The sequence below is a fragment of the Gossypium hirsutum genome, chromosome A03, assembly GCF_007990345.1.
Source record: "Gossypium hirsutum isolate 1008001.06 chromosome A03, Gossypium_hirsutum_v2.1, whole genome shotgun sequence".
NCBI lineage: Eukaryota > Viridiplantae > Streptophyta > Magnoliopsida > Malvales > Malvaceae > Gossypium > Gossypium hirsutum.
In genome coordinates this window covers 105,783,292-105,796,617 of record NC_053426.1, presented here as the reverse complement: position 1 = coordinate 105,796,617, position 13,326 = coordinate 105,783,292, and the positions used below count along the sequence as shown (strand labels likewise).

Below are 13,326 nucleotides of genomic sequence, written 5' to 3'. Positions count from 1 at the left end.
CTACAACGAACATTTAACACACAAAAGTAAGCTTATGAAAGCTTAGTAAGCTCATAGGCATAGAAAAATAAATCTTACCAAATATTAGTTTTCCAAAATTTAAATCATATGAAAATTTCAAGTAAGTTACTTTCATCCTCTAAGTCATAATCTCATTTAAAAAAAATTACTTAATTGAGCTTAATAATAATAATGATAACATTACTTACATTTCTTTTTCCACACGTTACATTTACGGCTTACCAATTTGTCCATTCAAGGAACGGCTTACGGATTTGAGTGCATCGTGATTTGAAGCCCGAAGTCTAGCTGAAGCACATAAGTGCTAAACGGAAGTCCGAAGGCTAACTGAAGCACACAAGTGCTAAACGGAAGCCTGAAGGCTAACTGAAGCTCATCAGAGCTAAACTGAAACCCCAAAAGAGTTAACTGAAACTCATATGAGTTAACGGAAGCTCGTAAGAGCTAAACGGAAAGCAAACATGAGAATTCACAACAAATGCTGAATCTCGGTTTACTTGGGTAATTTACTGTCAATTCATCTTTTTCACTGAATGATCGTACTCATTTCCTGCGTTCCGTTCCTCCGAAATACTCAGTTCAATTTCGTAATAATTTACTCATTTTCAACAATTAACATACATAAATATTAATCACCATTCATAAAATGATATTGAAATTTAATAATTTAACCGTACGAACTTACCTGAGAAAATTCGCAAAAGTCATACAAGTTCAGGGACTAATTGGCTATTTTCTCTTTTCCACAATTCACTTCGGGCTCTTGATCTATAATTGTAAAATCATTTATTTATTAGCATTCATTTCAATTTTACTCTACTTTACAGTTTATACCCTTTAATTCTATAAATTACACTTTTTCCCAAAATGTTATAGTTTTTTACAATTTAGTCCTTGCTCAATTACCCCATCAATTGAGCTAAAATTTCTCAATTAACACTTTATTTATTCATTCTAAGCTACTACACAACCTTTGAAAATCATAATTTCAGTACCAAATCTTAATTCACAACTTTTTCACAATTATGTCCTAAAATCAATTTCTATCAAAATCACTTAATAAAGTCATCATATAATAAAATAATAACTTTAATTCCATAATAATTCACCATAATCATACAGCACTTATTCATGGTAACTTTTAAAGTCACCCATAAAATCAAAAACTAATGAATTAGATAACTGGACCTAATTGTAAAAGTCACAAAAACATAAAAATTACTAAGAAAAAGTAAAAATTGAACTCACATATGTCAAAATATGAAAAACCAGAAACTTCCAGACCTCCCATGGCGTTTTTGCTGAAGAAAAATGACAATATCTCTAGATTTTTCAATTTTGTCTTTATTTTATATGTTTAATTTGTAAATTTTCCAATTTTGCCATTGTTTCTTCTTGTCTTTTTGCTGATTTTTTTGCCCAAAACGTCCATATAATTTGGGTCTAATTTCCTTTTAAATCTCTACTTATTAGTCACTTAAGCTATTTAATCACTTTACCAAATTTTGCACTATTTTCAATTTAATCCTTTTTAATTAATTGAATAATCAAACGTTAAAATTTTCTAACGAGACTTTAATACTAACTCAATAACGCTCCATAAATATTTATAAAAATATTTATGGCTCAGTTTATGAATCTGAGGTCTCAATACCTCGTTTTCAACCCGATTTACCTAATTAATTCTTTTAAATCACAAAATTCACTAATTACAAAAAATACTTCTATAATCACACTTGACTCATAGGTATTAATTTATTAAATTTTCAACTCACTTGTTGAATTTAGTGATCTTGAATCACTGTTTTCAACACCATTAAAAATTGGGCTGTTACATCAAGTGATGAATAATCATTTTTTTTTCAACGCTCTTTTTATTATTTTATATTAATTAATGAAATTTTCAAACACATTTAAAAGTTAGAAATTTTGGTGCAAAGTTTGAAATTAAAAGAGTGTATGTCGGCCCACAACACAAAACTACAAAGCGTAGGCAATCTGGAAGAAAGTTTACCGATAATTTGGCATTTGACAGCCAATGCCTTTTTTTCATTTGTTGACCATATATATACATACTCCTATGATTGTATTACAGATATACATATACACAAGCTAAGATTTACATTTTTCTTGACATTGAAAAATTTTCGTGTTTACATATTTAGAATAGATTTAGAATAAATGAAAGAAACCTAGAAATTTAGAAGGTGAAAGTAAAAAAATCTGACAATGAAAAATAATACATTTTTACTTCCTATTTTCTTTTAAATATTTCATTCTTATAATATATCAATGACACGTGACGCAATCACATATTGTTACCTCTCAATGACTCAAGGAAGATACAAAATAGTACCAAATTAGTTGATAAAATGAAAATTTGAACATCAATTTGGGATAAAAAGATTTATAAGTATCAATTTATAAAGAAGTGACAAATTTAGCTTTAAGTTTATAAAAGAAATCTTCCTCATGCTGACATGTGGCACACATTATTAAGCTTTTTTTTATTATCATTTTTTAAATAACTAAATTTTAGTTCTAGTCTTTTAATACACTTAAATTTGAGATTGAATCTTTACAACCTACTTCCTATTAACACGTTGCACACACTCATCATGCTCTTCCTTTTTTCATTTTATAAAAATAGTTAAATTTTAATTTTGGTCCTTCTAATATGCTTAAATTTGAGATTTAATTATTATACTTTAATTTCTAATAAAATTTGATCTTTTGTATTTTTATAATGTTATTAATTAGTTCTAATAGTTAATATCATTAACTTTTCAATAAAAGTGTTATGTGGATATATATATAATTTAAAAGTGAAATTTTAAATTCAACAAGTAGAGGGATTAAATTCTTGAAAGTAATAGTAGGAGGACTAAATTCCACACGTATGAAGTATAAAGACTTAGAGTCATGGTTGTTTGAATCGGACTAACCAGTTAGACCAGAAAATAGCTAGGGTATTGGTCCGAAGAGAGGCATTAAACTGGTTGAATTAGGTTAAAAAATTGATTGAACAAATTTTTTATTTTTTAAAATATTTTTTATTTTTATGATTTTCAATGATTTATTTAATCCAACTGTACACTAACCAATGACCTGATCAATTTAACTATTAGTCTAATATTAGAAACATCACCTAAAATTTATTTTAAATTATAATTTGACACAAATAAATAATAATCAACCCAACGCGAGCATGGTGTAGACGATAGTAATCTATATAACTATATGAAAGGAATCCTTTTACATTCCTACATCTTACACGTGGCAATCCAAGATATTTCTCTTTGCATTTTATCAAAATGGTTAAATTTCAGCTTTGATACCTCTAATATATTTAAATTTGAGATTTAATCATATACTTTAATTTTTAGTTTAGTCTTTATAATTTTTTAATATTATAAATTAGTCCAAATAATTAGTATTATTAATATTTCGATTAAAAATTATGTGGTTATATATAATTGAAATATCCTAAGTCTTTGAAACTAACAAGCAGCTTCTCATTTCTTTTATATTTATATTGCTTTTTCCTTTTACATTATAAACAATAATCAAGTTTCAATTTTGATCCCTGAACTATGTTAAAATTTGATATTTAATTTATATATTTTAATTTTTTTATATAATTTAATCATTCTCCTTTTATAACCTTATTACTTTGTCTAAATAATTAATATACACTGCTGGGGGAAATTTTAAAAACATTATTCTAATAGTCTCGGGTTGTGTGGCAGTGTCTTATCCAGAGTGGGTTGTTGTTGGTTGGGTTCTTCGCCAGGGGACTAGATGGATAGTTGAAAGGGAACTTGGAGACCCCGTTTATTCACAACGCTCACCAAGTTAGTTGAAGCCCCTTGTTCCCCAGTGACCTGTTGGTTACTGTGGAAGGGTCGCAATGACTTCGTCTTCTACAGTACTAGTAGTAGTATAGATTTGGTGGTAGCAAGTATACCATGGGCTAGGAGCTTCGAGGCTGCTTCGATCCTTAATCGATTTTCAGGTTGTCGTCATTCTCGCCTGTTTTGGCAACCACCGTGTGAGGGATGGGTCAAGCTTAATTTTGACGGATTGTTGTCCGAACGCCTGCGCAGAGCTAAAGTGGGCGGAGTTCTACGCTACAGTTGTGGGGAATGGATAAATGGATTCACAATGACAGTTGGGTTTCTTCTGTGTTCCATATCGAGGCGAGAGCATTGTATGAGGGGTTAAAGTTAGCATGGGATCTGGGGTTCTTGAATATTGAGGTGGAGAGTGACAATACTCTTCTCATTGACATTGTTCGGAGTGGCGGTGCGGTGGACAGTAGCTTCACTGAGCTACGTTGGTACATGAGTTGTGTGGGCGTCCTTCGACTGTGTATTTGCGGTATGTTGGCAGAAACTTAAACCAAGTTGCTGACGGTTTGTCGAGGATTGGTTCTGCTAGGCTTAATGATTTGCATGTATTCCGTATGCCTCCAGTATCGGTTAGGCCTTTGTTGACTCTATACATGAATGGTTATCTGCATGAAGTGAGCAAGGAGCAAACTGGTGTGCTGTAGTTTGCTCTGGTATTTGTTGTTACCGAAAAAAAAACATATATAATTTCCAATGGGTTTTTTTAGAAAAATACTTTAGTAAGTATTTTTAATGTTTTTTAGTTACATTACTAAATGAATAAATTTTTAAAATTTTTAAAATTTCACATCAAATAATTTAATAAAAAAATTTAAAGGTGATATTAGTTAAACTTGAATTTTTAAACTCAAAAAGTAGAGGATTATATTTTTGAAAATAAAAATGAAATGATTAAATTTTAAATATACAAAATATATAAAGATTTAAAACATATTTTAACATTCGACTTTTTTACTCTATAATATAATCAAGCCGAATATAGATATATAAGGCTCTAAATGATATTGTGTAACGTACCCATTTTTCTTTTACTTGTTTTGGGGCATTATCTTTTTCATTTCTTAATTATGATTACATTTAAGATTTAATTATTATATTTTAATTTGATATAGTTTAGTTTATTTTTATAATAATATTAGTGTAACGACTTAAAATTTTGTGGTGTTAGAAATTGCAGTTTTGAGATCTTTTTCTTGTAAATTGAGTTCGTAAATATTAATATGTATATTAAGGAAGTTAATATAAAGATGAATTGAAATTTGATTAAGTAAATTAGCTGAAATTGTGATTAATTAAGGCCTAGAAATTAAATTATAAAAGTTTCATCGCTATAGATATTTAATTAAGTCAAAGTTTGAGGACTTAAATAGCAATTATTCAAAAGACTAAAATGGTTAATAAACCAAATATTAACATGTTTTAGTGGATGATAATGATGATAATGATAATAGGTATTAGTTAAATTAACAGTAAATTAATTAAATAAACCTTAATTAAATTTGTTAATTAAAATTAATTAAAAGTTAAATAATAAATAATTAACAAATGAAGTGGGAAGAGAAATGAAATATCATCAGCTTCTTCCCTAAGCCGTAGAAACCAAAGATAAGAAGAGAAGAAAGCTTTAAGTTCTCAAGCATTCAACCGTATAATTTCAAGCAAGTCCCTAGCCATTTTTTTTAATTTTTATGGAAATTGAATCATGAGAGCTTACTTTAGCTAGCCCATGTACCAATGTGTGAAACTATTAAAGTTTTTGAAAGTTTTCATTGTTGAGAAATGAATGAAATTTGTGTGAATTTGATAGAAATTAAGTTTAGATTATGAAAAAGGACTAAATTGTAAACCTTAATTGTTAGTTTTGTACATTAGAGACCCAATTAAATAAAATGTGAAACTATTATGAAATTTTGGTAGAAGTTCCATAATGAATATATATGAAGTTGGATTTTAATTTGAAGCTTTAAATCGAAGTTATGCTTGTCTTGGGTTGAGGGACTAAATTGAATAAATTACAAAATATGTTTGACTTTGTATTTGAATGTGATTTGGATGGATGGAAATATATGTTGTGTCATTGTTGAATTATTATTCATAAATAAAGACAACACCGAGCCATCAAGAAGGAAAGAAAACACGAGAGTCGACGACAAGTGACACGAGCTTTCAGTTTGTATTTCTATTCTTCAGGATCAATATAATTATTGCATATTCATGTTAAATTTCATAATTTAGTGATTAGGTGAGTATATAATGGTTGTATGAATTAAATTGCAGTGATTGATATGGTATATTGAAATAGAGGACTAAATTGAATAAAATAAAAAATAACATGATTTTTTTATATGTGATATTTTATATGAAATTGAGTTGAAACATGTTATACGATGTGTTGGAATGGTCAGCTGAGATTCATGGAATGTGAATTAAATTATATGATGAAATTAGAAAATTTGGTTACACTATTAATTGTTCAGGCTGAGTCGAATATAGTTGGCATGCCATAGGATTATATTGTGTACGGATTTATACTCCGATTTAGCCGATAATGCACTTATGTGCCAGTGTATTTGCTTTGGTTTATCTGAATATGCACTATGTGTGCTAGTGCACTTATGTGCCAGTGTATTTGCTTTGGTTTATCCAATGGTGCACTTATGTGTCAATTTATTTGCTTCGATTTATCTGATGATGTACTATGTATGCCAATATGATTGCTTCGGTTTATCTGAATATGCACTATGTGTGCTAGTATGATTGCTTCGGTTTATTCGATGATGCATCATGAGTGCCAATGTATTTCCTTCTGTATATGTTATGATGCACTACGGTGCCAAATTGGTGTGTTGGTTGGTTAATTTGTATATTTATCCTGAGTCTGAGTCTGGTTAATAGGAAATGTAAAGTATGAATGAGATGAATGATACTAGTTAATTGAATTGATAATACAATTTAGTATTATAAAAGAAAAATGGATGGGCTATATGGTAATTAATATGAAATGTGATTGGATTTGGTATATTTGAATATATATGAAATGTGATCTATGACAACACATGAATAATTTTTTGGACCGATTTATATGAGCCTTGAGGGCTGAATTGAAATTGAACAAGTCGATAGACTCGAGAAATATAATTGAATTGTCAAACAAAAGATTAAATAACTTGGGATAAAAATTGAGATTGAATGTCATATTAATGCTATATGAGTATACGTAAATGAAAATTGATATGGTTGCATCTTGTTTTAGAATGCATGATATCACTGTTTAGTTAGATTATTAATTGGAATGGTGTGTAAGAATGACATTTGAGTATTTAATTTGTAAATTGATTTAGTTGAGTCGTAGCATATTTGAATTGAATTTTTATATTGACCAAGTTCATTTTGTAACTTGAATTATGGAAATGCCACTGAGCTTTATTGCTCAACGTATGGTTTGTTTTCTCCGTACGCAAGTTTAGGTTAATCCCAAGGTTTTAAAAAGTGAATCCAACATCTAGCTGGAGATTCTTGACTCAACAATGTTTGTGTAATCTTATTTTTGTTTAAAGTATGACATGTACCTAGATTGAGTCAATTTTTGGTATAATAGGTGATCATGTTTATATTGAAGCTTGAAATGGTAACTTAGAAATGGTCAAATGGTGGATTTGTATATGTGAATATGGTATTTGTTTTGGATTGTATTAAAGGTTGCAATATTGAAATTTATATACATGAATGTATTTGTCAACTTGAAATATCAATGGTAGTTGTCATAAGTGTTTAACCTAATATGTATGGTTAGTTAATATAAAGGTATATATGATAAGATATATCAGGAATGAACATTTTGAGAATGACGTATTCGGTTGAAATGGTGATTGATTGTGATGAAATTGTTATCTAGGTGAATCTTGTGGGTATTATTTAGAAATAGGCGGTTGCGTTGCGATTTTGGACCCTTGTCGTTGCGATGAGACCAAGTCAGTATGTCGTGTTGAGACAAGGAACCCCTGAAGTCGCGACGTTAAACTGAGATTTTGAAAACATTACAATTTGGTTCTAATTCGACCTCGAGTTAGCAATAAAGCTTTCGTAAGCTTGTATAAGACCCGAAAATGTTTGTATATCATATTATATGCATGTATTGCTCGTAATTGAATGTATTTGGTCATACTTGTTCTGACAACGAATGTAACATCCTGTAGCTCAGACCCAACAATCGAGTCAAGTATGGGGTCTATATATTAAAAAGAATGCGTCTTAAAAAAAAACATGTATCTATATATTAAAAAGAATGGCTTTTAGGGTTTTTTTGTTGATAACATGTGTACAACTTTTTTCTTTTCTCTTTCTTTATCCACTATAAAATATTGGTCAAGTTGCAAATTTGATCCATCTAATATGCTCATATTTGGAATTTGGTATTTATATTTTAATTTGAAATAATTTGATCTTTTACTTTTACAATAACATCAGTTAGTCCAACTTGTTAACTTTAATTGTTCCAATAACAATGTTGACGTGAATTTTTTAAAAAACATCTTTTTAACACAAAATCTATTTCAACATGATAAGTTGGTATGGGTATTTTAAGAACAATATTTTAACTAAAATAATTAGGGTGTCATCTATTTGTATTAGCTGATGATATTAGAAAAGTATAGGAATTAAATTATATCAAATTAAATTATAGATACTAAATTTTAAATTTAAACACAATTGTAAGAGTATAGCCATAATTTGGGGTGATTCAGCAAATAGTGCAAATTAAATTTTAAAAAACTTTAAAAATATATAAAAGTTATTTTAAAAAATTAAAAATAATTATAAGTATTAAAATTATAAAATATAATTTTTAAATCTTTTTTATTTTTTTAAAAAATACACGTTTAATGGCTAAAAGAGATAAAGAAATTAAATGAATGGTTAAAATAATATTTTTGTAAAATTAGAGAGCCAAATAAATCGTTATACCTTAAATTATTGATTCGTTGGATGCTTCAAATTTTATTTTAAATTAAGTGGGGTTTTTTTAATATTAATTTCATTACAGGTTTTTTAACATATCTACTCTTTTTTTGATACAATACCTAGAATTACTTATAGCCCTTCCCCAGCCTTTAAATAAGAGTATAATGCGCATCAACGTACTTGAACCCACATTCTTCTGCACTGATAACAATGTTGATACTAATTGAACTAACATTCAATTGGCAAATTAAATGAATTTATTGGTTGTGAAAAGAATTATGAATATAAGTAAGTTGTATAAAAAAATTAAATAAATTTAAGGAATTCAACTTAATGTATTTGATGTATGAATCTCTCGAATTTCTACTAGGCCCAACTCACATTTTCTTCTTAGAAGGCCCGAGTTCCTAGGGCCAATAAACAATTCCCAATTATTAAAAAATTTAAAAAAAGGGAAAAAAAAGAAAAACCCTGAGAAAACTCAGCCGAAGTAACCATGCTTAGCAGCGCCAGCAATAGGGTATTGACATTTACATTGCAATTCTCCTCATCTCTCAAATTCTCACCCAAAACCCATATCGACTATCGACCCAGGAGCCTTCATAGCTCAATCATGAGCTCTGCTTCTCGTTCCTCTCCAAGAGAAGCCCTATTAGATGATAGTGGTTGCGGTGGCCCCATCACGTTGGAAGAATGGCAACGATGGGGCTGCATATCTCCAGTACCAGCAATGGTAAATGCTGTCATTCAGGATTTGAAGCTTCTGGAGAATAATATTGATGCCCACATGGTTTTTGGTGGTAATGGTGGTAAATTACAGGTTCGCCATTTAGCCTCTCTCCGCGCCCCCCGGCATTAACAATATATATTTTTCCTTTGTCATTTACTTTTGATTTATTCATTTTTTTATATGCAAAGGAAACGTTTGTTCTTTTGCTATTTCACTTTTGATATCTGAAATGAGAGAAAATTGGTTGAAATGTGTTTCAAGGAATATAGCATTAGGACTACACAGGGCGTTTCTTTTACGTATTTTCTACCTTTCGATATCTCTTTGTATTTGGATCATTGATATTATTGCATCTAGAAGACAATTTATATTTGCCAAGTTTCATGGATGTCAAATGGGTTGAAGTCAATGTACTGAGTCTGAGATTTAAATTACACATATGTTAATAAACACAGATAGACTAATGGTTTATCTGTTTGCCAATAATACATTCCCTTTGCTACATTGTTGTTCTTTTTAATCATCATATTTCCAGTATTGCTTTTCTCTTCTAGTCTTTTTATCAGTGATCATTTAAACTACCACTGGAAGGTTGTTATTGCTTTTTCTTACTTATGGTCTATGGCGGTGACAATCAGGGGGATTTTAAAATCCAGGAGGATAAGAAGCACAGAGCAAAATATGAGACATTGGCTGACTCAGACAAAAAGTTCCAATTCTATTCTGCTCGGCAAATAGCATGCCGGTTGCTCGGAAGTCGGGGCTATCTCTGCCAGAAGGTATGTTCTGCTTTCCAGAGCTTTCATTGATATGTTTCAGAGAAGAAGAGCAACCTTTAGAAGTATTTCCTTTTTTTTTTTTTCCATATTTGACGATGAATTAACAATTTTCAGTGTTGGCTTCCTATGGAAGATTGTATGTGCTCAAATGTCAAGCCTTCCTCACTATGGCATGGCATAAAATTTTGGGTGTATATGCACCCAAAGGTTAGGATTTTGTTTTACCATTTGATATTGATGCTTCTGATTGATGGTATATTTGTATTTATATCATCAAATGTATAATCTTCCTTTTCCAGGATTTTCTACGGCAGAACAACACTGGCAAGTTGTTATGGCAAGTATTTGGTGTTCAAGCTGCAACTTTGTGTCTTTATGGAATTTCTGAAGATGAGGAGATCATGTGGAATGCATTTAAGGATGCAGGTTTCTTTCAGCCTTCTTCTAAAAAAAAGGGAAATATTGCAGTATTGATGGGGTAAATTATTTATGGATAATGTGGTTGTGTTTTAAGCTTATTTAGGAACAGAATATAGTAAAATCTTTATTCTTTTCACTGTACTTATGTATCCAAATTATTGTCTTTGCGACATAATCATCTTTTATTGCATGTAATATAAACTATCATCTGTGCTTTTTGACTGAGGGTAACATATATGTGGGTTTGCCTTTCTCATATTGTTCATTTGTTATTATGAATCAAAGACTAGTAGCAACCTATTTGTCAAAACATGATCATGAATTTTTTATCCAGTATTACGTGTGAGCTCTTATATCTTGTCTTGTTGATGCTCTGCGTCTAAAGTTTGTTTTATGTACATTTTGGTGTTAAAGAAAGGTCTGCCTAGTAAGTTTTGGTTTTCTTTGAAACCTCAGGAAAAGCCAAGGTTTGGTGCCTTTATCCAAACCACAACAATGCACCAAAGACAGTTCAGGATGCCTTTAGCCATCAAACTTCAGCAGATATGGAATGTGCATATTCGTTGGTACTGTCCTCTTACATGCTAAATCACTCTTTATACAACTTTCTTGCTTTGCATTTTACTTGATGATATTTGAAGAGTAATTTGTTGATTTTGAAAGGGCGGTGATTACTTCAATACTTAAGGTCATATTTCACCAAACATTCCAAAAAATTTGCATGGAACTGCTGCTTGATGATAAGCTATTCCAGATATAATTTTTTTTTTTTTGGATTCTAATTGAACTTTTATATACTTGTCTTGTCCCATTTCCAAAAACAATTTGGCTTGTAGTTACTGTGTTGGTTCTCTGAATTCTTCATGACAATATGCTTTGTCTGAAGTATCTTTTCTCCATATGCTTAAAGCATTGGAGGAAGCCATGTGGCATTGTTTAAAGTAACTATGACAATAGTAATATCTGAACCTTACTGGGACTGTATTTTACAAGTGATTGAAACAACTTAATTGATAAAGAAATGGTAGCCAAGTGCGGAACGCTCTTGCATTACAGCACATCTCAGGTAAATACAACTTGTAATATTTAACTTTCATTTCTTTTTGTAATTGTTATCTTGATTTTGTTCCACAGACAAATAAAGATAGACCTCTGAATTTTGTTTTGATTGATGGTACATGGAGCAATTCTGCAGCAATGTTCAGGCGTGTAAAGGTAATTTGATTAAGCACTTTATTTTACATTCGCTTTTGTCAATAGATTGCTCATTGAGTTATGGGTTATGCCTCATTGGTTTAGCCTTCATGATTGACCTATAGTACTAAACTTGTAATGCATGGAGCTTGTAGGTGCTTGTTCCAGGTGTAAATAAGGGATGGTTCTGTCATTGTCTAATTATAGCTTGAACCTATATTCTTAATAACTTTCCTGGACTGCTATTTGAGAGCTTGATAGAAATGTTATTTGTAGGAGCAAGCAAAGTTGGCCTGGGGAGAGGAAGACATCCCTTGCATATCTCTTGCCACAGGTGCATCTGCAATGCATAAACTTCGGTAAATTGCAAACCACTTGCTTTTCACAGGCATCCGCTTTTTTTATTCCTGAACCCCTTTGGATCTGTTGAAGTATATACTAACAGTTTATGTTGTTTTGAGAGCAGTCCTCAACCATCATGGGACCGTACTTGTACAGCCGCAGCAGCTATTAGTGTTCTTGCTGAGCTGCAGCTTCTTCCAGAGTGCAGCACCCATGGATTGGATAAACAGGCTGAAGCAGTTGAAGATGCTCTAATTGTCCTGTTAGAAGTACTGACGACTCGACGCCTTCGGATGGGCAGGTCCATCACTCGTAAAGTAAGACACTCTAGGGACATTTGTTAACAGCCAACCAATTGAATGAGATACCTGATGGTGATCAGAAGCAAGCTTACTCCAATTTAGGTATGGATTTGTATTTTGATTTTGATGATTTCAATTTTTTCTCCTCGATTGACTGTTCACCAAAGACTGAGTCCAAGTGCTAATAGACATGATAGAGATGCTAGGAATAAACAAATAGTCTCTCTTTGAGCTAGGCATTTTTCCATTAGATGGGTAACCATCATTGGTAGTTATGGATCAGTAGTCAGTTCTTATCCCCTGTCCTTTTTATGGCCAAGTTCTTTCCACAAATAAACAGATTATTGAACATTAACATTGTTTCTTGTTTCTTACAGGTTCCTATATTCGGATTCAATTGCATCAACAACTACTGATAGATATGTAGTGAGGTGTCAAGTAACAAGCTGTGCATTGACTGCTAAGCTCTTCAAATTGTATTTTGATATATAGAGGTAGGTATCTCTATTTCATTGTAAACTTTGCCTACAAGGCTTTTTATTCTCAATCTAGTATTTACTGCTGATTGCAAACTGGATAGAACTTGCTTTATTTGAAATTTACCACAGTTACCAATCAAAGAGTTCACTTTTTTTTCTATCTGTGTCCATGTGTAATAACATAAT

The 13,326-nt window shown here is 30.8% G+C and overlaps 1 protein-coding gene across 1 annotated transcript; it reads left to right on the top strand.

The window, feature by feature from the left end:
- The first annotated feature begins 9,323 nt into the window (after positions 1-9,323).
- LOC107886771 (uncharacterized) lies at positions 9,324-13,298 on the top strand. The gene is made up of 9 exons (XM_016810825.2): positions 9,324-9,714; positions 10,263-10,403; positions 10,518-10,610; positions 10,703-10,829; positions 11,280-11,389; positions 11,958-12,038; positions 12,294-12,376; positions 12,484-12,763; positions 13,039-13,298. Exons 1-8 carry the CDS (start codon positions 9,391-9,393, stop codon positions 12,701-12,703), a joined length of 1,179 nt encoding a protein of 392 aa, XP_016666314.1. The 5' UTR covers positions 9,324-9,390; the 3' UTR covers positions 12,704-12,763; positions 13,039-13,298.
- Positions 13,299-13,326: the final 28 nt, after the last annotated feature.

Coding starts and splice junctions, on each gene's coding strand:
- LOC107886771 (XM_016810825.2), top strand. CDS start 9,391: ATGCTTAGCAGCGCCAGCAATAGGGTATTGACATTTACATTGCAATTC. Junction 11,390..11,957: donor TGGAATGTGCATATTCGTTG/GTACTGTCCTCT, acceptor TTTGTTCCACAG/ACAAATAAAGATAGACCTCT. Junction 12,039..12,293: donor CAATGTTCAGGCGTGTAAAG/GTAATTTGATTA, acceptor TGTTATTTGTAG/GAGCAAGCAAAGTTGGCCTG.